The 19,341-nt window shown below is 41.5% G+C and overlaps 1 protein-coding gene across 4 annotated transcripts in view; it reads right to left on the bottom strand.

Moving 5' to 3' along the window:
* The window catches only part of ITGA6 (integrin subunit alpha 6), a 75,418-nt gene that overhangs the window by 20,650 nt on the left and 35,427 nt on the right, over positions 1–19,341 (bottom strand). For 2 of the 4 annotated variants that reach the window (XM_045868616.3, XM_045868617.3), the window contains exons 3-11: positions 18,382–18,461; positions 16,636–16,891; positions 14,816–14,947; positions 11,588–11,798; positions 10,444–10,637; positions 10,209–10,297; positions 9,424–9,542; positions 3,526–3,624; positions 3,241–3,302 (exon numbers count right to left, since the gene is read on the bottom strand). In XM_045868616.3, the coding sequence (XP_045724572.1) occupies positions 3,241–3,302; positions 3,526–3,624; positions 9,424–9,542; positions 10,209–10,297; positions 10,444–10,637; positions 11,588–11,798; positions 14,816–14,947; positions 16,636–16,891; positions 18,382–18,461 (1,242 nt within the window). Of the gene's footprint in view, positions 1–3,240; positions 3,303–3,525; positions 3,625–9,423; positions 9,543–10,208; positions 10,298–10,443; positions 10,638–11,587; positions 11,799–12,882; positions 13,000–14,815; positions 14,948–16,635; positions 16,892–18,381; positions 18,462–19,341 lie in introns of all 4 variants that reach the window. The other 2 variants (XM_045868619.3, XM_045868618.3) reach the window with 2 other exon arrangements.

The raw sequence follows: 19,341 nt of genomic DNA, 5'->3' as shown, positions 1-19,341 counted from the left end.
AATCACCCATGTTCTAATATGCATGTTGGAGTTTCGAAGAGGCCTCAAAGATCTACTTTAGTAGATCTACTTTAATATCTGCTTTAATACCCTCCTCTTGAAGAAATGGAGGCCCACAGGTAGGTGACTGGCCCAGGATCATACAGTGAGGGGCAGAGGCGGCGCCAGCTTCGAAGTCTCTGTCACAAATACACAAGACAACTGCTTCATAAAGCCTCTTAGATGTCCAGGTTTCCACTTCCTCCAGGCCTCTGCATGAGTCGCTCTCTTCCTCTGCCAGCTGGACCCTGGCCCTCTCCACCTCCCCCTGACTGCCTAACTCTGCTCCTCCTTCGGATCTCATGTGGACATCACTTCCTCCGGGGGGATGTTCCTGACCTCTCCTGGGGGATCGGACGGTATTCCGTTTCCCCACTCGCTGCCCTTGGCCACTTTGCTGTGACTGCCCCACCGCAAAGGCGTGGACGGGGACCACATCAGTCTGCTCGCCACTGTGTTCCCCAGCAACAGGACAACACCTGATGTAAGTATGATTTTAGAACAGCTGAACGGAAGTGGGAGTGACCGGCACCACATCAACACAGAGACACGCACACAAACAATAGGATGTTATTCTTATACCGAAACAATAGCACTGAGATACGCAAAGACCAAAATTTAGAGACACTGACAGTTTCAATAGTAATTTGTGCCAAATGGAATGTGCCTCCATTTTAGCCTTGTAGCCTTGACATCATCCATTTATCAATGACCTGTTAACTTCACAACGAACCAGACGAAGGCTCACATGCTGAGTGCCCCTCACGGCAAAAGCAGGGGGAGGGTGTGGGTGCATTAAAACCGTTTATCTACCAAGCCCACTCTAACCTTCCCTAACCCTCCAGACAGTTCACATCATCTTAAAATCCTTGCAGGCCACCTTTGCTGACCTTTTGAGGGGCAAGCCAAGTAGAATACTCATTAAGGCTCAATTATAAATATCTGCATGTATGGAACACCACATCTGAGGACCACCGAGTTAAAACAGCCTGATCAAACAATAAGCTCACATTCTCAGACACTGGGAACGGATTTTAGATGGATTCACTTATGCAGCTTGGTGGAAGTTCTATTTGAAATTAGAATTTCCCAGTACTGTGGAACTACAGGCAAGGAAAAACAGGGTCCCTCTAAACGTCTTCCCAGAAAAAAGTTCTATCCACGATAGGCCATCAGCAAACACTCAGCTAACAGAGTCGTAAACACTTCATTAATGGCACAGTTACTGAACATGAAATCAATACATAGGGCATCAAATGCTGCATTAAAGCTAGAACAAAGTTTGTGATTTTATGAAAATGACTGACGTGAGGGAAGACAAGGACAGCTCTGATGAGACGTCACATCTACGGTCAGAGTGGTGTGGGACAATGACATCCATAGAATAAAAATGTTTCCCCATTTCCTCTCCTCATCTAATCAAAGAATCACAATTTCTCCTTGTCTCTCTAGTCTACTCCAAACACAATGGTGAAACGCCTGTTATCCAAACAGGCAAGTGTAAGGTATCGCGTTTGGGTAGACCTAACACAAACAATACTAAGTGTGTGAGAAATCCTAGAAGACGTTTTCTTCTCCATGAAAGCCGTGCCAGGAATCGTTTCCCATACTCAATGAAAGACCAGCCACATCAAAAGGCAAAGTGAAAGACCGCCACCGCCCTGTGCACAAACCGCGACACAGCAGCACCAAGCACGCGTCCCAGCAAGGTCGGGAGAGCCCTGGGAGGGAGGCTACGGCAGGAGGCAGCCCAGCAGAGGGGCCAAAAAGGCGGAGGGAGGCAAAGGAACTGCCTGAGGATGGCTTAAAATATGGAAAGGAAAAGTGGGCCTATGACAAGGTGAACTGCGGGAAGACCTATTTGCCAAATTCTGGGATATTAAAAGGGTATCTTTTCAATAAAGAAAACAGTAATACTTTACGTAACCAGAAGGAAACTTAAGAAAACGCATTACCTCAAGGTAAAGCAAAAACTGCAAACCACCCTATCCCTCAAGAAGGCTTCCCGTGGTGGCAAGCTACGCCGTCATACGGGGCCGCCAGGACCGTCGCCCGACCCAGGATGGAGATCACCCTCACTCTTTGTACTTGCTCTTTGGGGAAAAGCTTTTCTTTAAATTCCCACGTCCCGGGGCGCCTGGGTGGCTCAGTCGTTAAGCGTCTGCCTTCGGCTCAGGTCATGATCCCAGGGTCCTGGGATCGAGCCCCGCGTCGGGCTCCCTGCTCGGCGGGAGGCCTGCTCCTCCCTCTCCCTCTCCCTCCCTGAGTAGGCCGCTCTGCCTACTTGTGCTCTCTGTCAAATAAATAAATAAAATCTTAAAACAAATTCCCATGTCCCCATCTTCAGCCTGGAGTGGGACCAGGGGGCTTACACCTGAAAACATACGGCTGTTACTAACACCTACCACAGAAGGCTCTGGTGATGATCACCACTGTTAGAGTGTCATTAGCCTTGCCTAAACCTGCAGCAAAACAGTCTGTCTGGGTTATAAAGAAAGGAGGCCGCATAACACCTTATAAATGATAGATGGCCTTAGCCACAGTAGCTCCTTTGCTCTCCACCACAATCCTACGTAGAAATTCCTATTAGAGCCATTTTTATTACGGATAGGGAAATGAAAACTCCAATGTTGAGACTTGCGCTGTGCTGCGGGGTGAGCCAGCCTCGGAGCTGCAACCCAGAGCGGAGCCCAGGGCTCTGCGTCCTCAAGACCAGCCTGCCAGTCCCCCAGGAGCCTGCTTGCAGGGGCACGGCGTGGGTGTTCTGGGCCGGGGAGGCCTCTGGGAGGGGGCCACGCGGTGAGGAGACACTAAGCCGGCAACTCTGCGCGATACTCAGGCTCCGGTCCTCACTCTCCAAAACCACCGCCCACCACCTCAGAACCGCAAAACCAGTTTTCCACGTTGCTCTTCAAAGGCAGAAATGGAGGAAACGGTTGTGGTAGCAAATGAGTACTTTTCCAAGGCCTGCTGTCCTAAACCATCTGCTCTGGAAAATTCAAATGAGGACCAAATGGAGAGTTATCCCCTCCTGTGCTTCGCCCTCCTGATTAAAGAGAAGACAACAGATCCACTGAATTCCTTATGCAAGAATTTATGAACCCAGGTTGGCCACTGCAGTTTTATTTTTCTGTTACTTATGCATTACTTTCAACCTGGCAGACAGAACATATATAATTTTTAAAGGTACTGGGTACTTACTTATCGAAGGATTGTAACCTGTGGGTTTGGCAGTGTATTCAAAACAGGCCTTCACCTTGAGGCTGTACAAAGTCAAACACATATTCCTTAAAAGATGCACTGCTGTAGTAGGGAAAAAAAAAACAAACAAACCACTCCATGGTCCCCAGGTCTAAAATCCCCCCACTGCCCACGGATGAGCAACATGTGGTACGTTCACTGGACAGATTCCCTGTCCCCTTACTGTTGCCTGCAGCTCCTCAGAGCGACAGGGCTACCCTACAGCAGGGCTATGAGAGCTCTCACCATATCCCGCTGGGCGCCCCACAGAATGTTTTCTGGCGGAGATCAATCGTGCTTGGTGTCACGGTGACCGTTTTCTGAATATTAATCACAGGCCGGGATCTGAAATCAAAGGAGTAAAACACAGGCTCATCCTTCTGCTACCTTCAGTGTGAGATGAATCCACATGCGATCAGCCGCCTACTATATCTTAAAAACCACAGAGGGGAAAAACGTTCCCCCATTTCTAAAGAAAAGAACGGTTAGGGGGCGCCTGGGTGGCTCAGTCGTTAAGCGTCTGCCTTCAGCTCAGGTCATGATCCCAGGGTCCTGGGATCGAGTCCCACATCGGGCTCCCTGCTCAGCGGGAAGCCTGCTTCTCCCTCTCCCACTCCCCCTGCTTGTGTTCCTGCTCTCGCTGTCTCTCTGTCAAATAAATAAATAAAATCTTTAAAAAAAAAAAAAAAAAAAAGAACGGTTAGCAGATACCATTTAAAACCCGATGATACAAATTTTACCCAAACATTTTAAATAATAACATTTATTTCTAATTATAAAGTGTTTTGTCATCTTAACAGAAGTTTTTAAATGGAAAGGAACATGGGCAATTTGCAAAAGTTCTAGAGTTTTCAGGCAAATATTATGGCTCTGTCCCCACCCAAACCCCCAAGTAGCCTGGTATGTCCTTCCAGACACCGCTCAGTGCCGCTTTTCCCCACTGACAGTTCAGTGGCCTTCTCCTGCCTCTCCACAGATCTAGTTCCCTGTCTCTCAGGCTGGTGGTTCTGCTCTGCCCCCACGCAACAGCACGGATTCAACCAGTCCCTGGCGGGTAGATGCTTACACTGTTTCTAGGCTCGCAGCTCTGACAAACCTCCTTGGACACGTTTCTAGGCACACATGTGCATTTCCCTGTAGGATAAACTCCTAGCAGAACTTCAGAGTTGAAGAATGTGTGCATGTTTAATTAGGAGTAATCTTGCCAAAATGCCTTCCAAAAAGGTTAAAAACCCACATACACCTACTACCAGGGATGTTCACTATCAGGATTTCTACATACACATGAATTTTAGGAATACAGGCAAACCTGAGCTAACAGGGCTCCATCCTACAAACATTTGCCCTTCCTTGGAACCTCCTGCCGGCAGAAGGGACTATAACTTTTCCACCCCCACGGGATCTCCGTAAGCAAACGCTTCACGCCCTCCGCCTTTCCCGTCTCTGCTCTGCCTAACCCCAGCCTCGCAAACACACGCAAGCAGCTGGAATCCCACACCTTTGGCCCTTCTCACCATACAAAAACATCTCTGCTCTCTCTTCCAGCTTTTCCCCTACCTCCCACAGCCAAAGGTGTCGCCACCAGCCTAGGTCCTGACCTCCGCCACAGGTACAACAAATCCAAGGATATGGTGCAAGTGGGATGGGGAGAGAGGCCCCTCTCATCCGGGTCACTCCCCAGCCAGAACTCAGAATGGGTTCCATGGTTTCATTACCACATGGATCCAGTTAGACTGACTTTAGTGGGCTTCTGGTAACCCAGCCATCCTGGGGAAGATAGGAAAATGCATTCGAAATCCCAGACAGCGAGCTGGAACTTCTGGAATCAGTCTGTCGAGAGGCTAGAGAAGACACGGGTACGTTCATGGGCAAGGTGCGAGCCTGTAGGACAAATGCTGCCCACATTCCTGTTTCTACATTTCCTTCTATCTCAATTGTTTACCTTTCTATTGTTATTTTAGACAGCTGCTAGTTTCTAAGATACTAACCAGATACATTCCTAATTAAAGTTTTGAGAGCATATTTAAGAGGCAAAAATCCACACAAATATCTTAAAACCAATTGCTAGAGATGCAAGAATGTTTTATATATCATAGTATTAAGGCCTTAACGTGACATAGATATCAGAAGGAAATAATACACACTTCTGCCTAAAACATTTTTATTTGTTTTTTATTTAAAATCCTTTTGTTTTTTTAGTAATCTCTACACCCATCCCAGGACTCAAACTCAAGACCCTGAGATCAAGAGTCACATGCTCTTCCAACCGAGCAAGCCAGGCACCCCTTATTTCTGCTTTTTTAAACTTAACAACAAATGCAATTTTGAGTTCACAGTACATTATGAATCAGGAAAAATGTGCCTTAACACATAAAGCAAATCTTACTGGTTCAGCTACCTCTTGTTTGATTAGCATGTATTTATGAACTACCCTGAAGTACTAATATGATTTAGTGGGAAAAATGCCCGGACGCTGAGATCCTGTGCTCCCAGGATCCAGCCTCCAAAGCTTAAGCAGTCCTGGGCCTCCCTTTCCTCATTTGTAAAACAAGGGAATTGGTTCTCCTTTTTTTAATGAAAGCATTTTAAAATTTACTTTTGTGCTGTCTCTGAGGAAAGAAGGAACAAGTTCACAGGGTTCATACTCAACCTACTTATTAGGACAGGAAAATAATATTTTAATATATACCAGCTATATTCAGAAGCAAATATTTAACTCACTAAAAATAGGCTATGTGCTGAGAAAACATGGTAACCAAATTTTGGTACAGGAAGTCAAGTCTTCTTGATACCTGAGGGCTATACCTCAACTAGAAGTGCAAACTGCATTTTGATGAATATTCTATATTCTTTCACCTTTTAAAAACACAATATTTTAAGGGGTGTCTGGGTGGCACAATCCGTTAAGCATCCAACTCTTGGTTTTGGCTCGGGTCATGACCTCAGGGTCGTGGAATCGAGCCCCATGATGGGCTCCACGTTCAGCACAGAGTCTACTTGAGATTCTCTCCCTGTCCCTCTGCCCCTCCTGCTTGTGCTTGTGTGTGTGCTCTCCCCAAAATAAATAAATCTTAATAAATAAACATTGAATATTTTAAGATTAATACCTATATGAACAAAGAGAAACAGGCATATAAAGGTAGTGTTTGAGAACCACCAGACAGAACACAGGCTGAACGCTTTAACCTCAGATGGCACACAGAACCACACATGGCGTCTCCAGTGTGACAGCTCAGAAGGTCACTGGGTTCCTAGGACAGATACGTATCACCACCAACACAAACCACTACTGATCTATCCATGTTTTCCCAAGGTCTCTCGTTTCTCAGTCACGTACACACAGTTCATTTAATTTTTTTTTAACTTCCTTTTTCCTCACTAACGTCTCAGATACACCCTTCTCCACCTCTTTTCACGTCTCCTACTCTTGTCACCTGTAACTTCTGTGGTGGTTCTTCGTTTTCCCATGAAATGGCTTTCATAGATCTTGCCATCTAACCAGAAAACTTTTTCTATGATATCCTACGCTACATTCTCTCTATATATATACTGTATACTTTTTTTTTTAAAGATTTTATTTATTTATTTGAGAGAGAGAATGAGAGACAGAGAGCACGAGAGGGAAGAGGGCAGAGGGAGAAGCAGACCCCCTGCTGAGCAGGGAGCCCGATGCGGGACTCGATCCCGGGACTCCACAATCATGACCCGAGCCGAAGGCAGTCCCTTAACCAACTGAGCCACCCACGCGCCCCTGTATACTTTTTTTTTTTTTATATTATTCTCTTCAGAAGTGTCCTCCTGGCGTCAGTTTCTTACAAGACTCAGGGGTTTGGCTTAGGATTATATTTTAGATGTTGAGGCTACATCTCTACCTGATACTCTTCTGGAAGTCTGCAGGGCAATGGTGGGGGTTTTTTTCCCCTTTAGGGTTTCACTGTACATTAACAACCATTTAAAATATTTTTAAAGAGGGGCGCCTGAGTGGCTCAGTCGATTAAGTGTCTGCCTTCCTGGTCCTGGGATCAAGCCCCGCATCGGGCTCCCTGCTCAGTGGGAAGCCTGCTTCTCCCTCTCACTTTCCCCCTCCCCCCTGCTAGTGCTTTCTCTCACTCCTGCTCTCTCAAATAAATAAAATCTTTACAAAAATAAAATAAATAATATATCTTTAAAGATAGTCTTTAAGATAAAAATAAATGTTTTATAATTATGTAAAATATTCACCTGATAAAAAAATCAACCTATAAAAATAATATCTAACCAAATTAGTCTAGCTGATATCTCTGTCTTGTCCAATTTATTCACTACCATTCCCTATGAGTAACTATATATGTATACTGTTTGTATTGTAACTATCCATTAAAATTTATTGAGATTGGGTTTCTAAAAATATTTGCAATATTTCAGGTACATTTGAAAGAAAATATAATTTTTATTATGATGGTTTACAGTTTGATATGTACTTACATTCTCTATTTTATTGGTTATATTTTTAGGTCTTTTTATTCTTGCTATTTTTGTCCTTTTGATCTGTCTTGAATTACAAAAGGTATATTAAAATAGTCTCTCTTCACATAAAAAAAAAAACTGTAAAGTCAAATAGTTAAAAAAAAAAAAGAAAAAGAAAAAAAGATAAACCCAAATGGTTAATTCTAACAATCCAAGAAATGCAAATTCAGCAAAATGGGGTCACAGAGCACATGGGCAAAAAGCGAATAGATTGATCATGTTCGATGCTGTTCAGGATGTGAGGAAATAGGCTTTCTCACAGCTTGCTGCCATGAGAATAAACTGTCACGACCTCTCTGTAGATACCTGTATTAATACAAAAATGTGCTTACCTGTATCCCAGGAATTCTATTTCTAGGAATTTTTCTTAAGAAAAAAAAAACAACCACACAGAGATGTATAATATTCTGTAGCACATTATTTACATTAGCTAAAGGTCAGAGACTAAAAATTCTATCAATTGAAGATTAAATGCATATAATGGAATAATATCTTGTTAGAAAAAATAAGATGGATGTGTCTATACTGACAAAGAGAGATAACCAAGAGAGATTAGATTTTTAAGAACCAGGCTAGAGAAGAGCGGTTGAGAATGGCTCTTTGATGATGCCCTTGAAGCAGAAAGATACCCAAAGCTATCCGAAGTTGTTCTGTGGAATTTGGGAATATTGGGGAACTTGCATTCTCCACAATTATGTATTAAAACTTTTTTACAAGAATGTGCTATTTTTAAAATTAAAAATGAAATAAATGATGTTAAATGGTGATTCCCGGCAGTGATGAAATTTGCTAGGAAAAAGGGGACTCACGCAAAGCTGATGGGCAAACCGAGGCAGCCTTTCTGGAGGTCATTTTGGTGACTCTGAATCTAAAGTCTGAAAACACATATGCCCTTCCACTCAGCAAATTCACTTTTAGGAATTTATCATGAGGAAATAATTCAGGACATGAACAAAAGTAAGGATGTCTGCCAGCCTATCATGAAAAAAACAAAACGAACAAACCTGGAAAGGAACATAAATATCCAAGGACGGTGTGGCGATGGGTTAAATAAACTAGACCCAGCCATATGGCACCTTACAGGCAGCCATTAACTTCATCTCAGAAAAGTGCTCGAGGATAGGGAAAAAGCCCCCATGTGCTATAAACTCACTGACATGAGGAACGTTCACCAGGCATTACAAAACAAACAAAAGCAGATCACAAAACAATATGTACATTGTGAGCTCAGTTTTGTTAAATACACATGTGCATTCACAGAACACAAAAGACTAAAAGGATATAGACCAAAATTTTGGAGCTAATGAATAGGGAAAGACAGGGGATTCTCATTTCCTTCCTTATATTCTTTGTACTGTCAAATTTTGTGTTTCCTCTTTTATCAAAACATAAGGTTTTAAAAGTACCTATGAAGTACACATTTTCACCAGTTCTGATTTTTTCTCAATTCAAAATTAGTAAGGCATTACAAAATAGGTTTTTATCACATTGTTATACCACTCTTAAAAGAAAAATCTTCAAAATCCATATAAACCTTTGACTTTGAAATATAGGTATTATGATTTTCAGTTAAAAAGATCAAAATCTGAATGGAACCTGAATACTGAACATACTTAACTGAAGTCAGAGATCACACACCTGAACACAGCTACTGAGTCTGAGAGGGAACCAACAGCAACATCAGGGTAGGAATTTCTATCAAGGTCCATATTTCCAGCAATTGAATATCCAAAATAAGGGGATTTACCCTCAAGAATCTGAAATGAACAGGGCATCAGAATGAACAATGGGCCACCAAAATGAGCTTCTCGATGCCTTGAAAAAGCCTCATGCTTCCACATAAACTGAAGCTCAAGAGTTTACTTATAAATTATACTAAATTATATGTACACATATGCTCCAACACTTCATACATTTCATAGAAGTCATCTGATTTACATTCTATCTCAAAGGATACAAGGGCCAATTTTTGATGAGTTTCTTTACTATATACCAAACCTCTCTACCTGCCCTCCAAATGTCTTATTTTCCTCAAAAGCAATTTTTAATTTTTGGCATCTCAATCCTCCATGTAATCATAATCATCTATTTCATTTGCCCCATTTTGCCTCCAGTTATTATGCTACTAAAGGAAAGATCTCACATTTCCATCTATTTATGCTGTCTGGGTAAAATTGTCTTTTCCTTTGGATTACTCTGATTCCTAATTTATCTAAGAAATTTTACAAATAAACGCAACGATGTGCTTATTTTAAATCTGTTTTCAAGCTATCTTTTAATAGTACATTTTTTAAAAACCCACAAATCTATTATAGATTTGTAAATCAAGCATGAGTAGCGTGCAAATGCACATAAACCCAAATATCCTATTACAAGGCAAAAAGCTGAGACCCTTATTGTAGAAACCCAGGCTGTTTGGTTACCTGTGTTGGCTTGGTATTTATTCCATTCGGGGATCCGTGATAGATAAAAACCTTTCCCTTATCATCATAGGGAGCTCCAACTGCAATATCTGTGGACAACATCACATTTCAACAAACACTACATTTTTAAAACGTTCCAATACGACGTTTCATAATAAGATGCCATAAGCATTCATTATTTTAGACAATCAATCTGCCAATGAGCATCATAACTATCTCACAATCTATTACCTACCTGGGTAGCCATCTTGATTAATATCGCCGATATTTTTTACTGCAATGCCAAACATAGAATCTTTGGTTCCGTTAAGACGAATTGGCTTGACTTTATTCCACCTGCCTTGCTGGTTAATGTAAACATACACGGCACCTCCAACTTCTCCATCTCTATCAAAATACTGTGGGGCTCCAATAATTATATCTTGCCACCTAAAAACATAACGAGGGATAAAACTGAACCATCAGCTAAAATACCAGCAAGCTCACAGAGAATGCCATCAGCCCAGGTACTAAGGACACAGAGACAGGATGCAGAAAGGAACTCAAATCTGGAATTGACTTCTCATCCATTAAAACATTTTTGTAGGTGTGTTTATGTAATGTTTAGATAATGTAATGTTTAGGCATGTAAGTGTTTATGTTTAGGTAAAACGTTTTACACAGTAGCCTACAATAAATGCCCAGAGGAAGATATCAACGGTAAGAACCTGAAGACAGTCCCCAAGTTAGAACGAGAGTGCACAGACTCTGCTCCCCTCCACCTGCCACCCAAACTGGCACCACCAGACATAACTATTACTTTGTCACCGATCCCTATTTTTAAAAGGACATTCTGGGGGCGCCTGGGTGGCTCAGTCAGTTAATTGGCTGCCTTTGGCTCAGGTCATGATCCCAGGGTCCTGGGATCGAGTCCCGCATCGGGCTCCCTGCTCAGCGGGGAGCCTGCTTCTCCATCTCCCTCTCCCTCTGCCTGCCGCTCCCCCTGCTTGTGCTTTCTCTCCCTCACTATCTCGCTCTCTCTGTGTCAAATAAATAAATAAAATCTAAAGAAAAGAAAAAAAAAAAAAAGGACATTCTGGATGCTCAGTCCCTTAAGAAGCACAGAAGAACCACATAGGTGTCATTTTTCGAGTTAATGTTTTTCCATACGTTAATTCTCACAGACCCATGATCCCAAAACATGAGTAAAAATTGAAAATGTGAATTACCTGAGGAGGGTTATGAACGTCTGCTGCCAAAATACAAGGGATAAAGATGTGGCAGCAAAAATATTCTTTGGGTCAACTAACCTGAAAGGATGGCTCTTCTCAAGACTGAAAGATGCCCAAGAACCAACGATTTCTTGGCGGATATAATAAAGTAACCGAAGAGGCTCTTACCCATCACCATTAAGGTCCGCCACTGCCACGTCATAACCGAAGGAAGAAGCCAGACCTTCCCCATCAAAGATGTACTCAGGGAGGAGATGTGCAGACTTCGTGTCCCTTTTTAGCAAAACCACAGCTCCACTGTGATTGGCTCTTGGAGCGCCAGACACGAAAGTGAGCTCATCTTTAGAAACAATACCTTTTCCTGAGTCCAGAGAAAAGCCTAGAAAAAAATAATAGTGCACGTCACCCTGTATTTCAGGAGTATCTAACACGGTAACTTTTCTAACATCACTACCTTTGCCTCTGGCTTCCCACCCCTCTCCTTCAGGGCCTCTCTAGCAGCTCTCGTATTTACAACACGGAAGAGTCTGACCCAAGTCCAAGGCAGTAGGCTAGGTCGTGGCTTTCTACGGAAACATACGAAGACTTTTGAAGGAAAGCACCCATGTTACTTAGCATAGGTCTAACTTGAATCATGCATCTCAAGCTGTTCGTACTCCATTTTAATACAGGAACTGTGGTAAAAGGAGTTCAAGCTAGATCCTAAGTTATCACTGGAAACTACACACAGAGATACAGCCAGACACAACATACCTGAGTGCATGTTACAGAGTTCTGCTACAACGTACCGATTAGTAACTTCCACACTCATCAGTCTCCTTGGTAATACAAACGCTTAACACCATTCATGTATCACAGACAGCATCAGGACTGGGGACCAACTTAATTCTCAGACACAAACATGCAAACAAGACCATGACTGGTGAGACAGAGTATTTGAGAACCTAGTATAAACAATAGAGGTGAGCAAGTTGTCACTGATGACAATTACATACTTGTTCAGAGGGCAGAAAATGTTAGACGCCTAATTATAAAGCATCAGCTGGGGTGTCAGATAACAGACTGAGATCTGGCAGCAAGTGAACATAAATGCCTACGTCAGAACCACTCAGATTAAGCACATCTTGCTCTAGAAAGGTGAGGCAGATGCAGAATAGGGTAAGCTCACCCTTTTTATTCTGATTTATAAAAAGCTTCACCACTACTGTTGCAGTTCTCAAACTGTGAAAGTGAGTTGCAAAATATGATGAGCTCCCAGTTTAGAATAGGTGATGTAACTAAATCCAGCTCTGAAAACCATCTGGCAGCAGAGCCTCAACCATGGCATGCTTTTCATGTGTGCTTCACTTGAAATGAAATAGAAAAGAAAAAAGATTTATGCTCTGTATGGATCCAAAAAAAAATTTTTTTTTTTTTTAATGACCATGACCAAGACAATTGATTTGTCATCTGAGGTCACAAACCTAGGTAGCTATTCATCATCACATCAGGGGATGTGCCGGGCTGCTCCCTGGGAGGCTGTGTTTTATAAACAAACTGATCAGGATCTGTGTAGGAAACGCTGGTCAAAAACAGCAGGCCTGGACACATGCGCGGGATGGAAGAGATCGAAGAGAAGGCAATTAGGCTTCGTAAGAGGTACGAGGAGGCCACCACCGCATCTGGCGAGCCAGCCTCCTCGCCAGCTTCCGAAACCTCAAGCAGATCATTTTCTTCCTCAAGCCCACTATGTTTTGAAACGACAGATCCACAGACAGCATGGACAACAAAAACGTAACAATACAAGGCATCTGCTTTCGAGGCAATCCATTCTTAAAAGGGGCAAATGTGTTTAATAAAAAATGCTGAATCTTTTCGAATGCTCCAAGAACAGCTATGTTTCTAAAATCCACAGGCATCTATCTTAGAGACTGAAGTGTTGGGGTTCCTGACCATTATATGGAATTTCCATTTACAAATACTTCTCATCATAAATAACCCCTAAATGACATATCTGATGAGAGGCTGCCTGTTAAAATATGTTCAAATAAAATGCAGGTGTATGAATGGTATTCAGCCTGAAAAGCCATACTGAGACTGTGAACGGCTGGCGTCTGCGTCCCACCCGTCCTGCAAAGCCACTGACCCAGCACTCACAGCCAGCCGCTTCCCACCCTGCCTCGTTTTCATGAGCCTTTCTTTCCTTGGCTGAGGGATGAGCAATTGTGTGACCTTGGCCTAGGAAATTAATTTCCCCAGGTCGTATTTTTTTTCATTAGCAAAAGAGGGATGATCATACTGATTTTATAACATTGTTGGGAAGATCAGGTAAGACATGAATAGCAGTAAATACAGCACATGGTTGGCACTTAACAAGTTTAACTTTTCTCTGCCCTCTCCTAAGCCTTCACACCAGATTTTTAATTTGGAGGGAGAGGGAGTGTCTGAAAAGTTGTGTCTTTTTTTTTTTTAATTAACAGTACCATTCATGCATATCTATATAATTAGAACATTTTAAGAATATGCTTACTAACACGTCGTTTAGAATTATTGTTATGTTTTTACTTTTACCTTCCATTGTTCCAGTAACATCTCTAGCACAGGGGTACTTTAAAAAAAAAATAGGTTACTATTTAGGTTTAGGAGATTTTTTACATTTTTTTCCAAGAAATGCACAGTAATTATTCTTTATGTCAACTCATACCAAGAATTAAAGCTCTTAAAAGCCTTTGTGTAATTACCATAATGCACATGAATCATTTAGGACACCCATTAGTAATGCAAACGAGCCTTAGGAGTTAGGGAATTGGCACTTAGACACAATCTGGGGGTCCTCCAAGCTGCTCTAGCAGTCCTGCTCAGCCTCTGCTGGAAAGCCACTGCGCCACCCGCCAGGGGCCCTGTGACAGGGGGGCCCCAGTCCAGAAGCAGAGCCGACCCTTGCAGAAGAGCAGTCACGAAGGAAGGACCTGGAGGTCTTGACCTGCCACTTCAGAGTAACTTCATGAATGTAGCTCTTAAGAGTATCTCTAGAAAGAGGCACTGGAGGGAGAGAGGAGGCAGCTCAGCTTATTGCTGACATCCATGCATTTCCCCTCCCCCGGCTGCACCAACGCCTGTTTTTGGTTACAGAGGCCGATGCTAGCTCAAGACACAGACTTCCACTCGGGACAATTTTAGGAGACAGTGAGTTTCCTCCCGCCCTGCAGGAGCCCAGGTCAGAAGGGAAGGGTGCCAAGCATCAGCCAGGTTACCTCAGGATCACCAAAGCTTAAATCCAATTCCCATCAATGCAGCCACAGGCCCCTGGCTCCACCTGGCCTATTCTCATCCTCGAGGTCCAGGGTGGGTCCTGGGAGGACAGGGTCGCACTGAGGCATCCAGAAAGGCAGGCATGCCTGCTGCACTCTTTCCTACCTAAGTAACTGTTAGCGGGAACAGGAACCAGACTTTCGTCATGGTCAGTCTCTCCACCAACTTCATAAGGCCCATCTTCAAAGATGTTCATGTCAAAAAAAGTGTTATTCTTTTGCTCTACGCGAACGATGCCTAAAGAAATGAAATGGCAAAAAACAACAAAAAAAACATGAAGATGGAACAAAATAAAAGAGATGGTTCCTAATAAACATGCCTCATGTTAGCACCATAAGGACAGGAAGAAGAGTCTGGAGAAAGAAGGGCAAAGGAAAGAGAGAGCTTTTGAAGTTATTACAGTTAAAAAATCATGTTATGTGAATTTTCTTAAAGAAATTTGTTCTAGTAATAAAAAAAGATGGCCCGTGCATTTTTAGGAATTCTCTCTATAATGCCACAAAACCAGATGGAAAACAAAATGTTTACTTCATTAACTAAATCTACAGAAAGTAACTCTTTAGACATTATATGAGCCTGATGTATTTTACACGGTCTGTCATCCTAGATCAATTTACCTACTTTGCCAGAGAGTAAAAGTGAAATGTTTTGATCCTTTCTTCAAATCACTTGAACCAAGATTTCATCTTTCTAAAACTTTCACAATTAACAATTAAAAAGAGAAGATTTCATATAGTAAGCCCACTATGTGACTTTTTAAAAATGGTAACATTTTGAATCAGGGTTTATAAAGCAGATAAGAGATGTTTCCTGTAAATACATACACACATACCTGGTGGGTGTTTTTGTTGTCTTACTATATATGGCGTCTACTCTTGTTATAATAAAACTATTTCTAAATTCAGTGTGTTATTTGGATTAGGTCAATATAACCGGACAAATACAGTTATGTTGGGGGTGGGGAGGCCAAAGGAAATTCCTCCCAAAGGTTACTACGGATGACATAAAGAGGAAGGTGTTCCTCAAGGATTGTTTCTAATAGGTATTCAAACTTGGGAGATTTTTTGAATGCAAAAGGGAAATTTTTCCTAAGTTTGTCTTAACTAGAGAAAATGTTATAACATAGCATTTATTTTAATAGATTTCTCAAAAAAATGTCTGATGTCTAAATCCTATGCATTTCTCTTCATTATGCATTAGAGTTAAGCTAATTGTCCTTTATAATATAGTGGTTTTCTTTGCCTGCCTAATTTCTTCAGAGAAGTTAAACTTGATTACAGGAGCTGACCAGGTTCGCCCAGTCAAACTGAGGGCCCTTCTCCCCCCTCCCTCCCAGTGCCTCCTTTTACCTACATCACAATCATAATTAAACGATACCACTAAACAACTTTCCCATAAATTGTCTACAATTATCATCTCAAAATTCCCTAATTTGTCATCTACCCTTCTAACTTTTCTGCTTTATTAGCAAAACACAGCCTCTTAAGATAATATATAATGGAAAAAATGTCTGTATTAATACACTGTTACTTGTACATGACACCACTCAATTATTTGGTTTTAAGATTACTACCTTAAATGAAATGTTTGCCAACATTAAAACTTAAAACACTTGCAGCCTCAAGAAACAGGAAAATACAAAACAGAAAAAACTACAGAAGTTAATTATTATATTCTTAGCGAAAAAAGTTAACTACTCGTATTAATGTAAGTTGCTGGTAGAAGAGGAAAAAACATCTTCAAATATACATTTCCACCACTGTTTTTGAAATCATATAATTGAGAGATTGTAATATCCTACCTTACTTCTATAATATACAAGTGCCTTATAACACATTTTGTTTTAACTTAAAACATAATCATGGTGCATGTAAGAGAAATTATGTAGTCATTCTGAACTCTATTGCTATAAATACACGTCCTACCTTTCCAGTTATAAGTGCCCGGGGCTCCAAACACAATGTAATGAAAGTCTTTAGTAAAAGTAGCTGCTACTCCTTGCTGGCAAGAACCAAATTTTTCATGGCCTCTCAATCGGCCATCACAAAAACTCCAGTCTCCTCCATCCATGTCATCCTCAATCCTCAGATTCTGACTCAGGACGTAGCACCTTCCAAAGATATCTCGGGATTCCTGCTTCGTATTGACATGTTGCCTTTTTTCATATCGGTGAGCACATGTCTGCAAACAGATGGAATAAAGTAGCCCATTCATTTCTACAAACCTTATGTGTATTGTTGATCATTTAATCAATTTGTAATAAAGAGAGATTAATTCTAAAGGGAATGTTAAACATGTCCTCATCCTGGGATGGGATCCAAAACCAGCAATTGTTCCCCAAAGTGGCACTAAGGAGAGCATCATCTAGCATAAAGGAACTAGGACTTGTCTTATTCTCACCTGGAGGATAATGCTCCAGTCCAAATACCGAATGCCAATCTGTAATCCACAGGCAATTTATTTGTAAATTTACCTGTCACATAAGCAATAGGAAATATCTTCTCTCATTTTCTTAATTTAATTGGCCTTTATTGGCTGTATAAACTTTCACATCAGTATGTTTGTGAAAATTTGTAATTATGTTCCAGGGGAGAGAAATCATGGACATATTTTCATAGGATCAGGCAAACACAGCTAAAACAAAAACATTTCCCTTTTACCCACACTATTTCCTTATAATCAGCCCTAACTTGTACTCTAAGCTATTTTAAAAGGCAGAGAGAATTACACTGCCAGAAAAGATGAAATAATCTCTATAATTTTACAAGGTATTCATGGTTACCCTCCATGTAACACAGGCTAAATAGACTTTATGATATCCAAGTTGATTTCCTATAATGATGATCCCTTAATTATCAAAATTCAGGGTTCAGTAAAATTCTCATTTTTTTTTTCCAAAATCCTGTATCAATTTGTCAGAGCAACTAGATTTTGAAAGAGACACAGAGAGAGCATCGTAATCCAGCCTGGAAGGCATTTCTGAGGCCACCTCCCACAGTCCACCTAACAAACCCCTTCCCTTCACTGCTACTTGTATTTGAAGACGTTCAGAACAAACAACCAGAGTTTTAAATTACCTGTTCTTTCCTTGGCTATTCCCATATTTTTTAGAACTCATCTAAAAAAGCCACATGGTTCCTGGGACATAAACCACGTCTAGTTTTGTTCTGCATTCTAAAGACCGTCTAGCGTTTTAGGGATATTCAGTGAACGTTTATTAGTAAGTTCCTTGAGTCTGAAAGTTCTAAAGAAAAGCAGGTTTTATGACTATTTCAAAGTATATCAGAAATCACAGAGGGGCGCCTGGGTGGCTCAGTCAGTTACGCATCCAACTCTTGGTTTCAGCTCAGGTCATGATCTCAGGATCACAGGATGGAGCCCTGCGTCAGGCTCCATGCTCAGTGTGGAATCTGCTTGAGATTCTCTCTCCTTCTCCCTCTACCTTGCTCTCCCTCTCTCAAATAAATAAATAAATAAAACTTTAGAAATCACAGAAAAAATAATGCCTTGATTTCTTCTTGACATCAATTCCTGCTGTAAAGCAGTGAGTCTTCTGGAATGTCCCCTGTGCGGGCAGGCGCTCTGCCTGCCTTGTTCGCCTCTGTCAGCCTGGCGCCAACCCATGACAGGCACTCAGACATTGTGGAATGGGTGCGCTTCTCCACACTTACCACAACTTTGCCCCCTGGACCTTGGCTCTGCACGGTGACCCCCATCCACTGATCTTCCTTGCTTTCTGATGAAGGGTCAGCTGTGGAAAGCAGTGCAGGTTACTCACACACAGTTAGGACTTCAAAGTGACTGAAGCAGGCAATGAAGCGAGAGATGAACACAAATACAAGCTGGTTTCTAAACTGCCTAGATTCCAAGTTACTCAATCCAGAAAAATTATTTCTCCTTCTAAGAAAACAGGTAAGTGGTTATTGGTAAGAACCTTCTTAAAATTCTTTACATAAAATAAATAGCTTTACCTGGTGGCCCTACACTCTTGCTGACAACCAGGATCCTGAGTACAAAAAGCTATTTGAAAATTATAAGACTCAGGAGTAGCTTCCAACATATGCGTCTTAAAGCAGTGATGTGAACATCCAGTCTCCAAACTCCAGCTACCATCCAAACTAACGAGAAGTCGGCACTTCTCTACATAGTCCTAAATTTGTTATATAACAGCATGAACTCTTCTTTTCTTTCTTGGAGAAGACAAGACAAGGCCTCAGATTCATTATCAATGCCAAGAAGGAAAGCAACATATTTAGTTTTTACCTCCCCCCCCCGAAAAAAAAGAGAAACCACAAACACCATCATGTATGTGTTCATTTCAGTATCAATCTGAACCTACTGTATGACCCTGTATTAAAATTTTTGCCTTCCTCAATGAGAAGGCAGGCATGATTTTTTTAATCTTGAATCATTGCAAAAATGTGAAAACTAAACAAGTTTAAGTGGAGAGAAGCCAAAATGCCAAAATGTTAAAGAGTGATTATGTCTAGATTACCCATGGGTTTTTGGGTTTTTCTTTATATAGGTCGGTGTCTTTTGTAACTTTCCCACAATTAACATATATCATTTTCTAATCAGTAAAGGAAAAAAAAACCAAATGTCATTTCTAAAAGATGAAAAAGAGAACAATA

Source organism: Mirounga angustirostris, unplaced genomic scaffold, assembly GCF_029215605.1.
Source record: "Mirounga angustirostris isolate CCGP_5_RB_7025 unplaced genomic scaffold, mMirAng1.0.hap1 SCAF_3, whole genome shotgun sequence".
NCBI classification, from domain to species: domain Eukaryota; kingdom Metazoa; phylum Chordata; class Mammalia; order Carnivora; family Phocidae; genus Mirounga; species Mirounga angustirostris.
Note: the sequence above shows the minus strand (reverse complement) of the source record. Positions and strands in the feature narration are given on the sequence as shown.